Below are 21,761 nucleotides of genomic sequence, written 5' to 3'. Positions count from 1 at the left end.
ATTGTCAAAAGAATTAATTCAGGAGAGAATCTGTATAGTTTTCACCAATGAATTCTTTGCCAATCAAGAACCATCCATTTTTCTGATCTGCGATTGTAATTTTTTTGTATGAGCTATCAGGTGGTTGTAGTTACAAAAGGATGAGTAAAACAAATTGTCAGATTTGTAAACTTCTATACGCCACTGTACTTCTATGCCTGAACTATTCACCGTTTTTATTTTTTGTGGTAATAAATCGGTACCCAGCAATTCAAGGTTTAATTTTATTGAATTAGTTAATTTGATTGTTAATGTGAGTTCTGAAAGTGAGTGCAGATGTAGGCAACGAAAGTGTCATGAGTATAGTCATTAATTTCACAATAAAATTAATGATGTAGCTCACGATTTGAAAGTTGTCGAGAAGATAGTATTTCTCTGTATGTAAAGACAATATTTGTCTCTCTCAAATATATTTATGATTAAAGCAAGCGACTGCTTGCAGCCTTTTTGTTAATGCACTCATATCTACCTTTCCTCGAGTTTTCCTGGAATATTACTGGAGATAGGTCCAAATAAGAGACTGCAGGATCAAAATTTTGCATTCTTTATTAAAATCGTATCAAAAGTGTGAAGAAACTGTCAAATTTCTTCCAGTCATTTGTTGCACTGATTTCATGTCAGCATATCTGCTCTATTCTGCTGTCTGGTGATACTCAAAGGGATTGTCTTCCTTTGGATCCCTATCCCTGCTGTTTGCCCAATCAGTGCAGTGGCAGTGTCTACATGGCCCTCTTGCTGCCTCATGCAGTGGCGTCCTCCCTTCAAGATCTCTAGCGTTGGGGTCAGCTGAGGCCCCAAGCAGCAGCCGCACCACAGGTGTGTGGCCCTCGTACGCAGCCAAGTGCAGGGGTGTGACTTGTCTGCGGTCCCTGGCGTCGACCTCTGCCCCAGCCTCCAGCAGGCACTTCACCGCTTCCACGTGTCCGCTCTCCGCTGCCCTGTGGAGAGCTGTACTCTCGCACTCGTCCCGAGCCCTTACGTCTGCCCCTGCCGCCACCAGCGCCATGATCTCCTCCATGTCCCAATCCTCAGCTGCGTCCATGAGCCTCCTGCGGCCCTCCTCTCTGGAAAGGTTGCTGTACAAAACACAAATTATCACACTTATGCAAGCACACGTACCTGACAGAGAAAGCGATAATAGAACAAAACAAAACTCTTCTCAGTGCATATCCGTCCAGCAACAAACCTGATACGATATGTTACAAAAAGAGAGTGGAACTGTGTACATTAAGCTACAGAGATTCTGTTGTACCCCTTGTCAGATTCTTCATTCAACTATCCATTAAAAATTGCTTATTCAGTCACTCAAGAAATTCACTTGCCATATTTATTTTCACGTTGACTCATGCAAGTCAGTTCCTGTTACCTGAGGATGCTTCTTGCAGCAAACACCGTCTCTCTCTCTCTCTCTCTCTCTCTCTCTCTCTCTCTCTCTCTCTCTCTCTCTCTCTCTCTGTGTGTGTGTGTGTGTGTGTGTGTGTGTGTGTGTGTGTTCAGTCCAATCATTTGCAAATTTCGTAATACAGCCTCACCAAATAGTGAAAATGGGTTTCACACACAACCACCTAGCAGCCAGTTCTCTCCACACCACTCCCTGTGCAAGGGACCCCGTGCTCGCTCCTAACTCATGTTCTGGATGGTGGAGTTGCTTTAAGTCTACATAAGCTGTGACGTTCGTATGAGCACTTCTGTGCCTCAGTGGTTTTGGCTAATAAGAGAGGTGTATGCAGGAAAGGCCTGGAGTCGAGGTGAAGATTTCTGCTGTGTGATGTCATGACAAAATGGGGCTTCTGAAATCAGATATTGAACTGTGAAGCGTATGCAAAGAAAACCAGATATAAACTCAAATCACAATTTAGCTATGACGATGACTGATGAAGGTTAAGACAACCATCAGCAGGAATCGATATGTAATCAACTAGATACTGAAGTACTGAGGAATACAATTCAAGTTTGCAGTTCCATGACGCTGTAGATAATGCAATAACGAATATTACAATTCTAAGATGAGTTGAATGGGAATGGCCTTTTCTAACAAATGCAGGTACAGGAAAGGAAAACTGAAGAAATCTTCGTGAACAGGAAGCACATAAAGATAGAAGTACAGAAATAGAGGCCACTAAGGAATGGGAAGGTAAAGCAATACGGCTGCAGGAAGAACTAGAAGAACCTTAAGTGATGTCCGTAGGAAATAAATTCAGCACATACAATAGTCTAAGAAACGGTCAATGATATCTAACACTGTGCGTAAACATCGAGAACTTTAAAGAGATACCACCATTAAATGCAAGAAAGTTGGGATGGGATACACTTAAGACCTCTTGAGGGGGAGGAGCAATCTGAAGACATGAAAAAAGAAATGGAAGTCTAATTGTAAAAGAAAGGGGATTCAGTATTACTCTGATTTTAAGAAGGCTTTGGAGGAGGAGGAGGAGGAGGAGGAGATTAGTGTTTAACGTCCCGTAGACAACGAGGTCATTAGAGACGGAGCGCAAGCTCGGGTGAGGGAAGGAAATCGGCCCTGCCCTTTCAAAGGAACCATCCTGGCATTTGCCTGAAGCGATATAGGGAAATCACGGAAAACCTAAATCAGGATGGCCGGAGACGGGATTGAACCGTCGTCCTCCTGAATGCGAGTCCAGTGTGCTAACCACTGCGCCACCTCGCTCGGTGAAAGGCTTTGGATTATTTGTGCACGAAAAAAGCGGGATGGTTAGGTAACACTCGTCGGGATTTTCTATAATATGAAGATAGTAACTGCTCTCTAAAGAACAGACACCATTGATGACCGTGCAGCTTCTCTAGAATAAATAATTAACTGAAACAGTCAGCTGCCGACAGGTGATGTTAATATAGCTCGGTGGGGACAGCTGAAAATGTGTCCCGACTGAGGCTCGAACCTGGGATCTCCTGCTTACATGGCAGATGCTCTGAGCCACGAAGGACATGAAAAGCGCGACTGCAGGGACTTCTCTCTTGCACGATAGCTGTGAGACCCACATTCCCAACTGTCCACAATCTACATACGTTATGTACCTAACATATTTGCCCATCCACTCATTACTCGCGGAACCTGAAGTGACGATTCCCACCGAGGTATGTTAACAACACCTGTCGGCAGCTGAGGGTTTCAATTAATTATTTTCTATAACGATTGTGGAAGGTGGCAACCAAACAATTATAGAACTTTGTCTGCAGATTTTATGAGACCATAGACATACCATCATACTGAAGAAACTATCTTGACACTGTAGAGGCGAGCAACCTTTGGACAATGAGCCCCATAGATCATTGGTCCAAGTTATTGAAGATAATACACAGATGAACATAAGAGTATTTAAGATCTTTTAGCAGACCAACCGTTCTTGGCCATAGAAGTGGAAAATTATGAAGGTTATTGCAACAGCGGTACTTTACGAAATATAGCAAAGCCATCGAAATGTTGCTATGTTAACCTCGTATGCTTACTCAAGCAGCATGTGTGACAAACCTTCCACTCTGGCAGCTGCTGAAGTGCTTAACGTACTTGCTAAAGGGTATAGCTCAGGCCAAACATGCTCAACTCGACTGAGTACTTGTAACCAACCCAATTATATTAAAATTGTTTCTGTGATGACATCTCTACCACTGTGCAGTCTGTCCTGAAGCTATCCAATGCTAGAGCTGCCGCTACACGCTGCAGTGGGCCAACAGCAGTCCAAGGTAGCAGCCACGATCAGCAGCACATGGTCGATGGGTCACTGCCCACTGTGTATCAAGCAACTGCCTTCCGACCGTGAGGAAGTTAGGCAAGGATCGCGCCATTGCCACGCGAGGGGCTGCTGAGCGTGAAGAAACGGCACTGGCAGAAGAGGAAATTGTGTGAAAGGGTACAGTCAGCCAATGCATGGTCCTGAGCGTCAACAGTATTTGAGGCAGAAGAATTACTTGGGCGAGCCACAGCCATCCTACACTGGGCTGCTGCAAGATGTATTAATAATGAGTATTAAGTACTAACAGATTGTTTCCGCAGCACGTCCTTACATCCATCGCACATGTTCAGCTACTGACTGTTACACACCTTGTCAGAGTTGCTGCGACTCTGTTCACCACGACATATGAACCTACAACTTACAGGGCAGCGAATCAAGAGTTTTTATTTATTATGGAGAGTTTGGCATGAGAAAGTGTCAGTACCATGCTATGTGGGAGGTTTTGTTAAGAATAAGGATCTGTGGATATGTCACTTTAGAGGTACTGGTAAACAGGATTCGCTAGTATGTCAGAGGGCAGGAAGTGGGCATGCAATGCCGGCCTCCCCTTCCGAACTCTCCCAGCGCTTTGGGCGAGAAGAGGTCGCTGCCCACCGGCCACCGTGTCCTGTGCAGACACTGCTGCCTTTCCTGAGGATTATTCCAATTCGCCAGTCTGGCATCTGCCTTACTTGCGATTAATCTCACATGGTCTTTCCAAGTCGAATCACTACACATACTCTTACATATGTAACTGCTTCCAGTTATTATTATGCAGTTGTGTAATCACACAGTGAAGGGGTTTCTGTCTATGTATTCTCAATACGTAACACTTACGAGATGTGTTCAAAAGGAAGCCGCACTTATGAAATGGCGCAGCAACCAGCAGAGACCGCGCTTCAGCTACTGAGCGCACTTAGCGGCAGGTTTCGATAAAAAAACTGCCATTTGCCTCATGTCGCTCGGACAATTAGCCAATTAGCAAGTGAACCATAGCCATTGAAGCAAGCACGTGTACAGGGCGTGAGATTCTGCTACGAAGTTTGCGAAACCTTTAGAGAGGCATTTCAAATGCTTACACAAGCATGTGTGGGCAGGACTGATTCGCACGCAGTGCTTGGTTGATTGGTTGTTTGAGGTTAAAGGGACCAAACAGCAAGGTCATTAGTCCCTTGTTTCAAATAGACACCATTCTGCTAACGGGACATCTCAGAAAAGTCAGAACAATAAAACGGAAAAAGGTAAAAACGTAAAAGGGCAGTCACGTTGTCATTAGTAAAAACAAATGAGGGAAGTCGGCAAGAGAATGAACCCAACACTATGCTGAAGCAGCATATGCAAGACCACCTGTGACTTAAAAGGTACAACTGCTATAATGTAGAAAGTACGTATGGGAATAGGAAGACTAACCAAGCCTTAAAAAAAAAGGGTAAAAACAGAGTAAAAGGGGAAGAAAAGAGGATGTTGGTCAGGGAGGGGAATCGGGAATCTCCGAACACTGCTTACAGTGGGAGACACCCAAACACTCACCGCCCTGCCCCAACACCAGAGAGAGACTAAAAACCTTAAAACTGAATAAAAACCACTCTCCCAGAGGAACCGAGAACCAGAGAGACCATCCGCGAATCGTCAGCCAACATCAAAGGTAAAGTGCGGGGAGTCTGTACTTAGCACGCAGAGCCAAAAGAAGGGGGCATTCAACCAAAATGTGTGCTACTGGCTGGAAGGCTCCACAACCACATAGCGGGGGTGGCTCATCCCGCAAAAGAAAACCATGGGTCAGCCTGGTATGGCCAATGCGGAGATGACACAGTGTAGTCGAGTCCTTTCGGGAGAGGCCGAAGGAAGAACACTACGGGCCTGGTGTCACCTTAATTGCACGAAGTTTATTAGACAGTGGAGTAGCCTCCCAAGAATTGGCCCATGACTGAGCGAAGTGGGATTTGATGTGAAGCCGTAAATCCGCTGCAGGAGGGGTTACGGAAAACGGGGGGTAAGTAACTGCTCCCCCAGCCAAACGTTCAGCGAGCTCATTACCCGGGAGACCCACATGGCCAGGGACCCAGAGGAAGTCAATAGAACAAGCAGCACGGTGAATATCAGCGAGATGGTCATGGATGGCAGAGACCAATGGATGGCGCGAAAAACACCGGTCAATAGCAAGAAGGCCACTCATCGAGTCCATACACAACAGAACGCGATTGTGTTGGGATTGTTTAATAAAGGTAAGGGCCCGGGAAATTGCCATCAATTCCGCAGTAAACACCCCACATGTAGGTGGCAGCAGATGATATTACGTTCCAACAAAGGACATGAAGGCATACCCAACATGATCAGCAGATTTAGAGCCATCAGTGTAAAAAACAACAGCATCCCGAAACTCCCATAAAATTTGGCGGAAAAAGGAACGGAACACCACCGGGGGGATGGAATCTTTCGGACCTCGGCCGAGATCCATCCGAATTCGAGGCCGAGGAACTAACCAAGGAGGGGTAGAGGAGAGGGAGCGAGGAAGACAGGACAAAGAAGGAAAGGAAGCTGAAAATCACGGTAAAGAGACACAAGGCGGAGCCCAACCGGTAAATACGCTCGAGGGCGGGAGTCGGGTGGGCGACGTCCATGGTCTGGGAACAGGATAGAATAGGAAGGATGAGTGGGAGAAGAACGGATAGTGAAGGCATAAGACACCAGAAGCTGGGACCGCCGAACAGAAAGGGGGGGGATCCCAGCTTCAACCAGGAGACTATCAACAGGGCTAGTAGGGAAGGCACCTGTGGCCAAACGGATACCACGATGGTGGACTGGATCCAGCACGTGCAGTGTGGAAGGAGCAGCTGAACCATAAACTTGACAACCATAGTCCAAACGAGACAGAACGAGAGCACGATAAAGACGGAGGAGGAGGGAACGGTCCGCACCCCAAGAGGAGTGGGCAAGGAAGCGAAGGACATTGAGTTTATGGAAACATCCTACCTTCAGGAGTCTGATATGGGGCAGCCAAGTGAGCTTGTTGTCGAAAAGAAGACCCAGGAAACGAAACTGTGGAACCACAGGCAATCTTTGTGCAGCGAGATAGAGCTCTGGATCAGGGTGGACCATAGTACGGCGACAGAAGTGGACCACCCGCGATTTTAAAGGAGAGAATTGAAACCCGTGTGAGTGGGTCCATGCAGAGGCATGCCGTATAGCCACCTGGAGCTGCCGTTCTGCAGATGCCATCGAGGAGGAACTAACCCAAATGCAGAAATCATCCACATACAGGGCAGGGGCGACCAAGGGACCGACAGAGGCCACAAGTCCATCGATAGCAATGAGGAAAAGAAGGACACTCAAGACAGAACCCTGTGGGATGCCCGTCTCCTGGGTCCGTGGAGAACTAAAAGCAGTACCAACTCGAACTCTGAATGACCGATGGAGCAGGAACTGGCGGATAAAAATCGGGAGTGGGCCCCGAAGACCCCACTGATGAAGGGTTAGTAAGATGTGATGGCGCCAGGCCGTGTCATAGGCCTTGCGAAGGTCAAAAAACACTGCAACCAAATGGCGGCGCTGGGAAAAAGCCTGCCGAACTGCGGATTCCAAACGAAGTAAATGATCGATTGGAGATCGTCCCTCTCGAAAGCCACACTGGTAGGGGGACAATAGATCCCGAGATTCGAGGACCCAAGTGAGCCGACGGGCTACCATCCGTTCAAGTAACTTACAAACAACATTGGTCAAACTAATTGGCCGATAGCTGTCAACAGATAGGGGGTTCTTACCAGGCTTAAGGACAGGAACCACAATGCTATCCCTCCACTGAGAAGGGAAGTCACGCTGGAGCCAGATACGGTTAAACACCCGAAGAAGATGTTGCCGTTGTGGAGCACTGAGATGTTGAAGCAGTCGGTTATGAATGTAATCTGTGCCAGGGGCCGTATCATGAGAAGAAGATAGAGCAGAAAGAAATTCCCATTCAGTAAAAGGTTCGTTGTAAGATTCTGGCTCACAATTGGTGAAACATAAGGTGAGAGCTTCAGCCTGCTGTTTTTGATGAAGGAAAGCAGCTGGATAGGAGGCTGACGCTGATGCCACTGCAAAAATGGGTCGCAAGATGTTCTTCGAGAACTAATGGGTACGTACAAATGCCATCTGGGAGGGTGGACTGCCGATGGCAACCTTGGAGAGAGCGAAGTGTAGCCCATACCCGTGACAGAGAGACAGTGGAACCAAAGGAAGAAACGAATCGTTCCCAACATATCTGCTTGCTCTGTTTGATTAAATAACGGGCTTTAGCGCGAAGGCGTTTAAAGGTAGTAAGGCTGGCTACGGATGGGTGCCTCTTGAAGTGTTGCAAAGCTCGACGGCGATCACGGATGGCAATGGCAATGGCCGTACTCCATCATGGGACTTGCCGGCGACGAAATGGTCCAGATGAGTGCGGGACAGCAAGGTTAGCAGCGCGAACAATCGCGTCAGACACGTCACGTTGGAAGTCATCAATACGACCCGACATAGAGGGAGAAAACTCGACCTGTGCAGTGTATAGAGGCCAATCGGCGCGGTGTAAAGACCAACGACGAGGTAACCTGTCCATCGGGGAGCGGGAAGGGAGCGTGATAATCAACGGGAAATGGTCACTATCACAAATGTCGTCGTGTGGCGACCAGTGTAATGAAGGGAGGAGAGAGGGAGAAGAAAGAGAAAGATTAATGGCAGAAAAGGTACTATGAGCAGCACTGAAATGAGTAGGGGAGCCATCATTAAGAAGGCACAGGTCGTGGTCTGCAATAAATTGGTCTATAAGAATACCTCGTCTAGATGGAAAGGCACTGCCCCATAAAGGATGATGAGCATTAAAATCCCCAAGGAGGAGGAAGGGAGGAGGAAGTTGCTGAGGAAGGATGGTTAAGGCAGCAGGTGTAAGAGTCCTGTCAGGAGGGAGATAAAGGTTGCAAACTGTGACTGCAGAGTCTAAGTGGACCCTAACAGCAACCGCTTCCAATTTAGTTTGGAGAGGAATCCACGTGCTAGCAATGTCTGTACGGACCAATGTACAAACGCCACCAGAAGCCCGCAAGGGTCCGACCCGATTTCGACAGAAAACACGGAACCCATGGAGGGTCGGTGAGTGAGCTTCAGTAAAATGAGAATCCTGGAGAACCACACAAGCTGCAGAGTAGGACGAAAGAAGGGATTTCAATTCTGGAAGGTGACGAAAGTAGCCATTACAATTCCATTGGAGAACCACAGAACGATGGTTTAAATGAGGGCTGAACACGCTAAATCCAGTCATACCGCCGGGTCCCCACCCGTCACCGACAAGGAGGAGGCGACATCCATGAACTACAGGTCAGAATCCGGTTGTGAAGTCGGGGAAGGGACCTCTGGTGACACCAGAGGCTCTTTGTCCCGGGACTTATGTTTCTTCTTCTGTTCAGGCTGAGATTGAGGAGGGCTGTGTGGCATAAAGGAGCCAGCTGCAGCAAGATCAGGAACAGAAAGACCGGGCGACCTGGGGGCCGATAGACCGCGGCTCCCGCTGTCGTCGCGCGGCAGCAGACCTTTGACCTGGAAGGTGCCAGAAAGGGGCATCCCGGGAGAGGCGCCCTTCACCGGCAGACGCCGAAGGAGTGGGACACTTATCCGGCTGGGGAGGGGAAGCAGCGCCCAGAGGAGAAGGTGTGCGAGCCGCAGGGGTGGGGGGGAGGAGAGGGGTCCGGGATGGGGGTAAGGAAGGGGGAGGAAGGGATGAAGAGGTAACCAAGGCGTAACTAGTTGTCATGGACACAGGGTGCAATCGTGCATATTTCTTACGGGCCTCTGTGTAGCTTAAACGATCAAGGGACTTATACTCCTGTATCTTTTTTTCTTTCTTATATACTGGGCAATCTGGTGAACGTGGAGAATGACTACCATGACAATTTACACATACAGGAGGGGGAACACAGGGACTCCCCTCATGGAGAGGACGTCCACAGTCACCACAGAGAGGGTCCTGGGAACAGCGAGAAGACATGTGGCCAAAACGCAAGCACTTAAAACACAGCATAGGAAGTGGGATGTACAGCTTCACATCACAGCGATAGACCATAATCTTAACTTTCTCAGGAAGGGTATCCCCTTCAAAGGCCAGGATAAAGGCACCAGTATCAATACGATTATCTTTAGGACCCTTCTGAACACGGCGAACAAAGTGAACACCCCGCCGTCCGAGATTGTCCCGAAGTTCATCAGTTTGAAGGATTAGGTCCCTGTGAAAAATCACACCTTGTACCATATTTAGAGACTGGTGAGGGGTAAGGGACACAGGAATTGTGCCAAGATGGGTACAGGCACGAAGGGCCGCAGATTGGGCAGCTGAAGCAGTTTTTATCAGCAACGAACCCGACCGCATCTTGCTCAGGGAGTCCACTTCGCCGAACTTGTCTTCAATGTGTTCCACAAAGAATAAAGGTTTGACACTGGTGAAAGTATCTCCATCAGTCCTGGTGCAAACTAGATAACGGGGGAAAGGTTTTGCCCCTAGACGACGGGCCTGACCCTCTTCCCAGGGGGTAGCCACGGAAGGGAAGGCCGAAGGGGCAAGAGAAGCAGCACTTGAGGAATCAGCACCACGCAGAGAGACAGCCGCAGAAGAACGGCCAGAGTTTTGGACCCGTATGCGTTTCATCTGCATAGCGTCCGCCCTGATACCACCCACTCCGATCAGGGGCTCTCCTCATGGGCGCCACCCAGCCACAGCAAGGGCCGTCTGGCACGGCGGCCATTGTCGGGACTTCCGATGCTCCAGGATGACGAGCAACCAGTCCAAGGCATGCATGAGGAGGTCACAGCTCAGGTATCAGAAGTGTGATCCCTGTGTGTTCAGAGGGCTCAACCAAAAGGGTACATAGCGACCCCACCACACGGGCTGGCTATCGTGCTGGCTATGCACCCTAGCGTCAGACAACGACGTAAAAGAAAAAGGTGGAATGTACTAGGAGGGCGCACGTCGGAGACACTAGGTAAGGTGCTCTTCCCCAAATGGCTCACACTACGGAAGAGAAATTTTGGAATGGAGGTCAAACCCCAGAGGGGGACCAAGGAATGCCAAAAGGAGGAGATGATTACGCAACAAAGCCCGAGTGTAAAACCAACAGAACCAGGAGGATAGCAGGGGCCAACATAAGCAAGGACACCAATAGAGGGAGAGGAGAGGGCGAGGGGAAAGGAGCATAGAGGGGAAAGGAGGGGAAGGGAAAGGAGGGGAAGGGAAAGGGAAAGGAAATGCGGCCTGGGAGAGAAAGAAGGCTGCAATGGCTCGGGGCCCTGTGCTTGCCACGCACGTATCCACAAAAGAGTTGTGGACCCCCTGGGGGGGGGGGGGGGGGGGGCACGCAGTGCTACGAGTGGTTTGAACATTTTTGAAAGGGCAGAATGTCTATATGACGACTCCAAGCATGGACGTCCTTCCACCTCCACAGATGATGGCCATGTGGATAGCGTTTGTGCTGTGAAATCTTAACTGTTCAGGAAGTTGCTGAGGTGGTGGGCATTAGTGTAGCATCGGGCCATCAAGTTTTGAGTGAAAAACTAAAGATGCGTCGTTTCAGTGCAAAATTCGTACCGCGTTTGTTGACAATAGCAGAAATACCCGTGCTGAAATGTACATGGAACTGCTCGTCGCTGTTCATGACTATGAAAACTTTAAGAACATCAGAACAGTCGATGAGAAGTGGGTGTACGGTTATGATGCTGAAACAAGAATGCAGTCGCCGCTACGCATGGGCAAGGGGGCCACACGTTGTCCAAGAAAGTGCGCAAGAGTGGCAAAATGGTTCGAATGGCTCTGAGCACTATGGGACTTAACTTCTGACGCCAGTAGTCTCCTAGAACTTAGAACTACTTAAACCGAACTAACCTGAGGACATCACACACATACATGCCTGAGGCAGAATTCGAACCTGCGACCATAGCGGTAGCGCGGTTCGAGACTGTAGCGCCTAGAACCGCTCGGCCACTCCGGCCGGCAGACTGGCCAAGATCAAGGTGGTGATTGTTGTGTTTACCTACAAAGCCTTTTCCATCATGAATTTGTGCCACATTGCGTGATGGTAAACGAAGAAGTCTACCAGGGAATCCCAGTGAGCATGAGCGATGCTGTGTGCAGGAAGAGGCCTGAATTCTGGGGAAACCAATCGTCACGCATTGTCTGCAGCTCTCTAGCTAAACTCCACATTCCCGTTGTGCCCCATCCACTGTATTCTCTGGACCTAGCTACATCCGACTTTTCCCATTTCCCAAGCTCAAAAACGCATTGGAACGACATTGTTCACAAAGTGTAGAGGAGATACAGGACTATGCGAAGAGAATCATTCACGCCATCCAACAAAATGTGTTCCAGGAGTAGTTCCAAAACTGGGTGGTGATGGGGGGGATGGAAACGGTATATTGCCCTTAGAGGGGACTATTTTGAACGGGACAGTGCTTAAAATGTCCTAGAATAAGCGATAAAGCTGATACAGCAAAACTTCGGTTTCTTTTTGAACACATCTCGTACGCTGAGGGTCAACTGTGATTCATACAATTATATTGTGAAACTTAGTGGTTCTGGAACACCATCCTGTTTATATCTACTTCAAGAAATTTCTCTGTTCAGAACTACATACCGTTTTCTGTTTGCTAGAAACTCTTCAGTTAAATGACTATAATTATCGAAGCCGGAGAGATGAATTAAAATTCGTGCTGCTGCTCGGACTAACCTGGGTAGTCTTGCTTGGTAGGCAAGAATGCTAACCATTACACCACAGCACGATGGTCAACATTGCTGAACGATGTAATGGAAAATAAGCAGAAGATGTGTAGTGTGTGTTGGGGAGGGCACTCAACTTAGGTAGTTCATGCGGCTATGTTGACCATCGGGCTGTGGTGGTGTAATGGTTAGCTTTCCTGCCTAGCAAGCATGAACACCTGGGTTTGCTGTTCATTACTTGGCAGTTTCTTCAATGCCTTCCAGAGGTGAAGGAGCACGAAATTAACGTGGGCACCTTTATCTACTGCTTTATGGATTTCTTAGGAGAACGGAACAAGGTGGGGTTCACCCAAGCGTCGTTTCCAGAGCCCATATTGGTACCTATAGAGGCGATTTTCAGTCTACAGACATGTTTCGATATGAGAGCGTGAAACGCCCCGAAATTCTACAACAGACCGACGTCATAGATAAAGATCTATATAACTGTGCGTCTGATCGACGACCTTTCAGAGAAATGGGAATGACTTGCGCTTTTTTTACCAAACATTAGGAACAGTTTAGTTCTCTAGAGAACTAGCTACACTGCTGCTCTAGAGGCGTAAACACTATCACATACTCTTGTTCTGTCTGGTCCAATGGCCTTCTCTGTTGAGCGACTTCAGTTGCTTTTCTAGCCCTTCGTCACCTATTTCGATGTGTCATTTTATCATTCATGCGAATGTTTAAACGAGGAACTACAGCTCCATGTTCCTGTGCGCAAGTTTTGGAAAAAGGCGTAGAGATGTTTCAAAACGAACATACGTGTTACAAAGTATTATTTTGTCCGAACTATCGATCGCTGTACTTCGGCCCAGCTATTGGAGAAACGAATACATGGTCTAGTTTATATTAACAGCCGCTAGATGTAAGTTGTCTTCTGTTTTTCTTTGTAACCGTCGTATGTTTAAAATGGCTACTCCACAGCAGAAATCAGTTCGCGTTCTCCAGTTTGCGAATTGCAATTCCGCGATTACAGTGCAAAGACGTTTCAGGTTGAGGTACTAAATTGATCCTCCGATTCATTTTCTAACAACACAACGCACCCCATCACTGGAGTCGCCAAGTGCGTTAATATCTGAATGAAACTATTGAACCGTTGGATTGGTCGTCAAGGAGTTTGTGACTTAGTATGTCTCAGCTGGGCTCCACAGTCATCGGATTTGACACTCTGTCCTCTTCATGTGGGGTTTCGTTAAAGACGACGTTTATGTACCATCACTCTCACAGAACATGGAAGAGTTGAAGCACCAGATCCGTACTGCCGTAACATCTGTGACAAAGTATGGAAGGAATTTGAGTATCGATGTGATTGTCCGTGTCGCTGACTGAGGACTTACTGAACATCTGTAATACGAACCTGAGAGGTTCGTAAAGGTGTGTTTGTAAAGTTTCATATTCGTATATCTTTAATAAGTGTATGCAATCGAAATACGTATATTCTTTTTGAAAGACCCAGCAATTCTATCATTTGTGCGTCATCCTATGCTCCAGTGCCATTATGACCAGTGTGTCCACGCGTCCGTTGCTAATGATTTAACGTAAGACCGAAGCAACTTAAGTTTCCTGTCAAGTCTGTACACAATTTTACTTTCGAATTCATTGAATGCTTTATGCATAGCCTTCCATTCGCTATTTTTGGCGTCATTTAGTTTCCGTTTGCGAGGCTGTGGCTGCGTTGCAATCTGTCGTAAAGTTCTCTTTGCTTCCGTGCCATCTTTGTAAAGCTATTGGGTTACTGCAGTGTCTCTTTTCCACCCCTCAATTAAGCTCGGCACATAGCATTCTAGAGTTTATTGTAGCGCGTGGCTCTGATGTGCAACTACTCACGGAGGCCTAGTGTGGCCTGTAACTATCGTATGGGAAAGGAACTTTGTAGATACGCTATTGCATTACTGCTTAGTTCCAATTATGGCCACCTGGTCCAAATAAGGCATTGTACACAGTATGAGAGTATGAGAGCCACATTTTCATTTGGCAGGACATAACGTTAGTTGGCAGTATGTCTGTGCAGAAGTTCATTTATATTCGCAGTAGCAATCGCAACAGTGCAATTAGAGAGAATCGCCAAAGAGAGGCCTGATGTCAATTGGTTTAAAGAGGATAATGGAACTCTAAAAGTTTGGTGCGGCACCTGGAAAAGGAAGGCGTCCTATCCTGATTGACGTTGCTTGCGTGGTTGCTGTTGCTGTAACTGACCACGCAGCATGGGCCCCGAGTACTGTGTGTAGTTACACAAAAATTGTCCATCAATGGTACGCAAAGACGTGTGGTCTATTTTACAAATGGTGCCCGTGCAAGATCCATACTGGGCTGCAACTGAGATCTCACGATTCACGGCAACGTTCTGAATTAGTTCTTTGGTTTTACGACATGTGAGCAAGCAGCATTCTATGGCGTGACGAGGCACATTTTACACTACACAGTACGGTGAGTACAAACAACTGCCGTATTTTGGGTATTGTTACACTGTGTGTTGAGCTGTAACAGTTACTGCAGTCGCCATATGGAGACACTGGGGTATGGATTCGCAAGGACCATTGTTCTCTGTCCACGTTCTTTGGAGACAGTACACCCAGTGCACCTGCGAAGTGTACCGTCACAGTGTATGTGAGTCTAGTAGCGTAGAAACCGAAGAATCGACATTACTATGTGTCACGGTAGAAAACGAGTGCATACAAGGTGACGATTATTGAACTAAATGAAAAAAGTAAGTTAGTGACGCACTACAGCGTGCACATACTTCATTAAACATGTAAACTTTACTAAGGATATTCAGATTTCCGTTATGACATGTTCGATTGGCAACGATGTGACGCATATTGACGGCGAAATTCTGCATGACCCACTAAAGTGTCAACGTCGATGCTGTCAAAGATGTCCTGAATGGCTGCTTTGAGGTCAGCAACGGTTTTGGAGTTACTACTGGTTGGTTGTTTAAGGTTTAAGGGACCAAACAGCAACGTCATGAGTCCCTTGTTTCACATGTGGTCCATTCCGCTAATGTGTCATCTCAGGAAATTCAGAATCATAAAAGGGAGAAGGCTAAAAACGTAAAGGGGCAGTCATGTTGTCAATGGTAAAAACAAAACGAGGGAACTCAGAAAGAGAACGAACCCAACGCTATGCTGAAGCAGCATAGGCAAGACCACCTGTGACTTAGAAGGTACAACCACTAGAATGTAGAAGTACATATAGGAAAAGCAGACTAACAAATCCTTAAAAAACGGATAAAAACAGAGTAAAAGGGGAAGAAAAGAGGATTTCGGTCAGGGAGATGAATCGGGAATCTCCGAACACTGCTTATAGTGGGAGACACCCAAACACTCACCGCCTTGTCCCAATACCAGAGAGATTAAAAACCTTAAAACTGAGAATAAAAACCACTTTCCCAGAGGAAACCGAGAACCATAGAGACCATCCGGGAATCGTCAGCCAACATCGAAGGTAAAGTGTGGGGGAGTCTGTACTTAGCACACAGAGCCAAAAGAAGGGGGCATTCAACCAAAATGTGGGCTACCGACTGGAAGGCTCCACAACCACAAAGTGGGGGTGACTCATCACGCAAAAGGAAACTATGGGTCAGCCTGCTATGGACAAGGAGAGAGAAAGGGGGGAGGGGGTGGGAGAGAGAAAGAAAGGGGGGGAGGGGGTGGGAGGGAGAAAGAAAGGGGGGGAGGGGGTGGGAGGGAGAAAGAAAGGGGGGGAGGGGGTGGGAGGGAGAAAGAAAGGGGGGGAGGGGGTGGGAGGGAGAAAGAAAGGGGGGGAGGGGGTGGGAGGGAGAAAGAAAGGGGGGGAGGGGGTGGGAGGGAGAAAGAAAGGGGGGGAGGGGGTGGGAGGGAGAAAGAAAGGGGGGGAGGGGGTGGGAGGGAGAAAGAAAGGGGGGAGGGGGTGGGAGGGAGAAAGAAAGGGGGGAGGGGGTGGGAGAAAGAAAGGGGGGAGGGGGTGGGAGAAAGAAAGGGGGGAGGGGGTGGGAGAAAGAAAGGGGGGAGGGGGTGGGAGAAAGAAAGGGGGGAGGGGGTGGGAGAAAGAAAGGGGGAGGGGGTGGGAGAAAGAAAGGGGGGAGGGGGTGGGAGAAAGAAAGGGGGAGGGGGTGGGAGAAAGAAAGGGGGGAGGGGGTGGGAGAAAGAAAGGGGGGAGGGGGTGGGAGAAAGAAAGGGGGGAGGGGGTGGGAGAAAGAAAGGGGGGAGGGGGTGGGAGAAAGAAAGGGGGGAGGGGGTGGGAGAAAGAAAGGGGGGAGGGGGTGGGAGAAAGAAAGGGGGGAGGGGGTGGGAGAAAGAAAGGGGGGAGGGGGTGGGAGAAAGAAAGGGGGGAGGGGGTGGGAGAAAGAAAGGGGGGAGGGGGTGGGAGAAAGAAAGGGGGGAGGGGGTGGGAGAAAGAAAGGGGGGAGGGGGTGGGAGAAAGAAAGGGGGGAGGGGGTGGGAGAAAGAAAGGGGGGAGGGGGTGGGAGAAAGAAAGGGGGGAGGGGGTGGGAGAAAGAAAGGGGGGAGGGGGTGGGAGAAAGAAAGGGTGGAGGGGGGGGGAGAAAGAAAGGGGGGAGGGGGGGGGAGAAAGAAAGGGGGGAGGGGGGGGAGAAAGAAAGGGGGGAGGGGGGGGGGGAGAAAGAAAGGGGGGGAGGGGGGGGAGAAAGAAAGGGGGGGAGGGGGGGGGAGAAAGAAAGGGGGGGAGGGGGGAGAAAGAAAGGGGGAGGGGGGGGAGAAAGAAAGGGGGAGGGGGGGGGAGAAAGAAAGGGGGAGGGGGGGGAGAAAGAAAGGGGGAGGGGGGGGAGAAAGAAAGGGGGAGGGGGGGGAGAAAGAAAGGGGGAGGGGGGGGAGAAAGAAAGGGGGAGGGGGGGGAGAAAGAAAGGGGGAGGGGGGGAGAAAGAAAGGGGGAGGGGGGGAGAAAGAAAGGGGGAGGGGGGGGGAGAAAGAAAGGGGGGGAAGAAAGAAAGGGGGCGGAGAAGGGAAGTGGGGAGAAGGGGCGGGAGAAGGGGGGAAAGGGGGGAAAGGGGGGAAAGGGGGGAAAGGGGGGAAAGGGGGGAAAGGGGGGAAAGGGGGGAAAGGGGGGAAAGGGGGGAAAGGGGAAGGAATTGCAGCCCTGGAGAGAAATAAGGCTGCAATAGCTCGGGGGCCCCATGCTCACCACACATGTAGCCACGTAAGAGTTGTGGAGCCCCTGGGGGGGAGGGGAGTTACTGCTGTAGACGTTTTCTTTAACGTGGGTCCATAAAAAGGAGTTGCATGTGTTCCGATTCAGAGAATATAGCAGCCAGTCGAGGCCCAAGCCATTGGCCACTGGGCACTTCGCAGCTTCAGGACATCAAACACACTCCCACTTCGTTGGGGGTCGAGCTTAGTCTTACATGAACCCCATCCTGTCGTAATCAGGGTTGCTTTACATGATGGGGATGGAATAATCTTCCAAATTCTTCACATACTCTTCAGCAGGAACACCGCACTGATTATTGTGCACTCACTGTACAGTCACCCCTTGAGGCGCAAGAGACTTCTCGATCGCAAAATGCGGATTCTCAGTCTCCTATATGAGCGAATTTTGCTTATTGACGATGTCATCCAACTGAACGTGGGCTTTGTGACTAATCCAAGCCATATTCACCTCTAAATCAATGCTGTGGACCATTGTGTTGGCGAAGCACAACCACTGTTCATGGCCCTGAGGCGTAACAGCCGATTTAACTGTATTTTGTATGGGAAGAGATGCAGGACTTTAACAACAATTTGTGTCAGTGTCTCGTGGATGATTCCCACCGTTTTCCAGCTTGTATGAAACAGTGCATGTCTTCGATGCTTTCGGGCGTTTTCACTCATTTTGCACAACAGACGTTGCCAACACTGTCATCGAGACTACCTGATCTCTCAAACTTACAAATAAAATTCTTGATTATTAGCACACTTGAACCAGTTGTCTTCAGCTATAACTCTGTCACAAACTTAGATCCGCAGGTGGGCTCTTATTGCTCGCATAGTAGGGCTTCACAAGCCTTCAGGCACGCTGTACTGTGATATTTTCACTTGCACATGCACGTTCGCATACTAACTCCCATCATTCTCAGCGACCAACCGCGCAGTTTGAACGTCCTAACGCAAACTGTTCAGAAGTTAGGACTATTTTATTTCATTTCATATAGTAAAATAATTGCCACCCTGTGTATTTTGTTCAATCCGAAATGCTCAGTTTGCTGCAACCTGTGTGAACAGAGCAGATAGGAAAGAGACGTGTCTATTGCGTATGCAGGTATTGGACAAAATGTTGCATAGTGAGTACCTGAATTGTCGTGCCAGCACCTCAAGAGACTGCTGCACTGCAGTGTCTGGCGCCACCGGCTGCTGCGCTAGCCAGCTCTCAACCGCTGCTGCGGCCTGCCCCACGCCTGCTCCCTCGCCAGACTCCTCCAGTGGTGCACCCTGGCCGCCTGCCACGCTCTCTCTCTCCGACTCTGCCATCACAGTCACAGTCTGAAACACACACACACACACACACACTGGGACATCAGTGGGTCTGTATAGTTGCCGCAAAGTAAGTGACAATACCCTGTAAGACGATTACTAATTGACAGATTCGTCATTGTGATGCGTTTAAAGGGACTATACTACGCGCGCGTGTGCGCACACACACACACACACACACACACACACACACACACACACACACACACACACACACACACACGTGTCAGTTTTAACATGATAGGCAAAATAGAGTACCCAGGCAGAATCTTGTACAATCGAGTCTAGAGGCACAACATCTTGAGGGGAACAGAGTAACCTGCCGTCTCATGAGTGTTCATCCTGCAGGAGTCAGCTCTCCCCAACAATAACCACCTGAACACAAACTAGATGAGTATTATGCTTTAGTATTTTAAGATGACAAGAACTATGCCCTTACATGAAGTCATTAATGATCACCTAACTCAAGTTGAGTTAACAGTAGGTCTGAACAAAAATGACTGACAAGGCACAATGCATCTTGTACAGGGTATAGTATGGACGTATTGGAATAATTAATGTCGGGTGATGGTTTTAAAGTAATTCACACAACATGAAAACCGTGGAAACGCGTCGATTTACTGGAGGCTAGCTTACCCCATGGAAGTACACAGAATTGACCGTGGCTGCCAGGGGAGCGGCTAAGGGAAGTGACAATAGGCAGCTTAGGGCGACTCAAACTCTGAGAAAGCAGTAACAGTGCGTGGCCTCCAGCCGCCTTAAGGTGAGTGACAGTGAGTGCTTGGTTGGTTGACCTCGACTCCATGCTGGTGTACCAGGAAACAGATGGAGAACTTTTATGCCTGCTGATAAATGTCCGTCCCGTTTTCTGTGAAACATGCGAGAAAGCCGCGCAAAGCTACGGTGGAGCAGTCAACAAAGGTAAAAATGTGTGTTCATGACTATAGCAACTTCACGCTGAATTCACGGTCCGCAGAGTCTGAAGCAATTCAGGTGAAGAGCGACAGAATGAAATACGCCGGCCTCCAATGGGAACGTAGGACCAAGGTATTTGAAGTGCTCTCCTGGGAGTCAGAATTCCGGAAAACTGTTTGTGCAGATGCTAACCTTGATGGGTGGCCTGGGAGGAGCTAAACTGCAGAAGTTGAGAGGAAGGGAAATTTTGTGGGAATCTGTTCACTTCCCAGAGCAGGTATTGGTCAGTGCTGGGAAGCGACACATAATTTACGTGACTTGCGCTGCAATTGGCGTAAGTGATTTTGCTGGAGGGGAAACCGAGGTGAAGAGTGGGCTGGGAGAAGTCCCTGTAAAGGTCTTCCATTCCCAGCTTGCGTAGAGTGCAAATGTGGCGTTCTTTACTCAGCATGCCTGAGAGAGTGAGCATCTCTGCAGTTTAAGACTTAGCAAATGGAACGATTGAGCTTGGAGATAGAAGAAAGTTTTGGTTCAGCTATGTACTGAGCAAGATAGCTAGGAGTGAATAGACGAACGCAGCCTTGCAGCAACATGAGGTTGCCCGACGTCCAGACAACTATGCCGCTCCGCCACGCTGTATTCGGTGATATTGCGCCCGCTCCGGCCACTGATTAATTTGTTGGATCACGTCGGCAAAGTTTCCACAAGGGTTTAATGGGCCGTGTATTGTAGAATTCTTCTTGCACTTCGCATTACGCCTGGGTCAGTTGACAGGAATTACTTTTGAGTTATCGCGCTTTACTCCACACAAACGCAATTTATTACCACTGCCTGATAGAGTCTTTTAATGTGATGATTGAAGGTCGGGAGTTAAAGTAAACTTGTGCTAATCGACTGCATCTGTTTTCAATCAAGTAGTTGAAATCCCAAGTCACTTTCTTAATTTTATGTTCAACATTTGCATCTGGTGTTCATTAGCTGAATATATCAATGTGCACCCCTTTTTAATTAAAAGTGATCAATTCTGAATAAATTAATGTCAACTCTGCTACCGCAATTCTATCAGGAGTCACAGGGCCATATTACTTTTTTGCGTTATCCGATATTGCGGCAGTTTTGCACACTGTTGATCTGTTAGTCAATTAGTTGGGGTGAACACACGCGAAGACCAGCTAAGTGACGGGTGGGGTGTTACAGTATAAAATTCAGAACGCTTTGGTAGGGGCCTGGCTCATCATCCGCAGGCATTTGAGGTAGTGAGGTAGGATAGCTGAGAGCTTGCCACAGATCGGCCAAGAGGGAGCACTTGACAAGAACGTGCACTATCATCAGACTACCACAGCTGCAGTGACCAGGATTTCGTGATCCAGAAGGAGCTGGTTTGTGAGTCTCCTGTAGCTGATGCGTTGTCGGCACAATGCTATGGCATCTTTCTGAGTGGCCTAGAAAGAAGTGTGCCACGTCTTAGTGGACCCTTTAATTACTCCATTTGCTTTGGTCCTTAGTGGGTTACCATTCCAATTTCCAGGGCCTCAAATATTGCCTCAAAGTTTTAATTGTAAGTCTCTGCCCAGTATTGCTCAGATGGTAGAGCACTTGCCCACGAAAGGCAAAGGTCCTGAGTTCGAGTCTCGGTCGGGCGCACAGTTTTAATCTGCCAGGAAGTTTCGTTGCTACATGAGGTTGATCTTCCATAGTTGCATCATTTGTTAGACAGTCCGGGAGTTCATTTCCTGGAACGCCTATATGGTTTGGTGTCCATATGAAGGTCACTTTTTTTTTTTTTTTTTTTTTTTTTTTTGTTTGTGGTTTTAGGGCGCAAAACTTCTATGGTCATTAGCGCCCAGCCCGTGACGTAGAAAACAGGAAAAAAACGAAATT

The 21,761-nt window shown here is 48.4% G+C and overlaps 1 protein-coding gene across 1 annotated transcript; it reads right to left on the bottom strand.

Moving 5' to 3' along the window:
- Window positions 1–670: 670 nt before the first annotated feature.
- On the bottom strand, window positions 671–18,962 carry LOC124553215 (ankyrin repeat domain-containing protein 65-like). Its single transcript, XM_047127107.1, has 2 exons — window positions 18,784–18,962; window positions 671–1,115 (listed from the first exon to the last, which is right to left on the bottom strand). The coding sequence occupies exons 1-2, from the start codon at window positions 18,960–18,962 to the stop codon at window positions 671–673; spliced, it is 624 nt and encodes a 207-aa protein (XP_046983063.1).
- Between the last annotated feature and the right edge of the window lie 2,799 nt (window positions 18,963–21,761).

This window comes from Schistocerca americana, chromosome 11 (assembly GCF_021461395.2).
Source record: "Schistocerca americana isolate TAMUIC-IGC-003095 chromosome 11, iqSchAmer2.1, whole genome shotgun sequence".
Taxonomy (NCBI): Eukaryota; Metazoa; Arthropoda; class Insecta; order Orthoptera; family Acrididae; genus Schistocerca; species Schistocerca americana.
The sequence above is the reverse complement of the archived record's forward strand: the minus strand, read 5'-3'. Positions and strand labels throughout refer to the sequence as shown.

Excerpts from the sequence above, each read along its gene's own strand:
- LOC124553215 (XM_047127107.1), bottom strand. The coding sequence starts at position 18,962 with ATGGCAGAGTCGGAGAGAGAGAGCGTGGCAGGCGGCCAGGGTGCACCA. Across the intron at positions 1,116-18,783 it reads GTGCTGGCACGACAATTCAG|CAACCTTTCCAGAGAGGAGG; the intron begins GTACTCACTATG and ends TGTTTTGTACAG.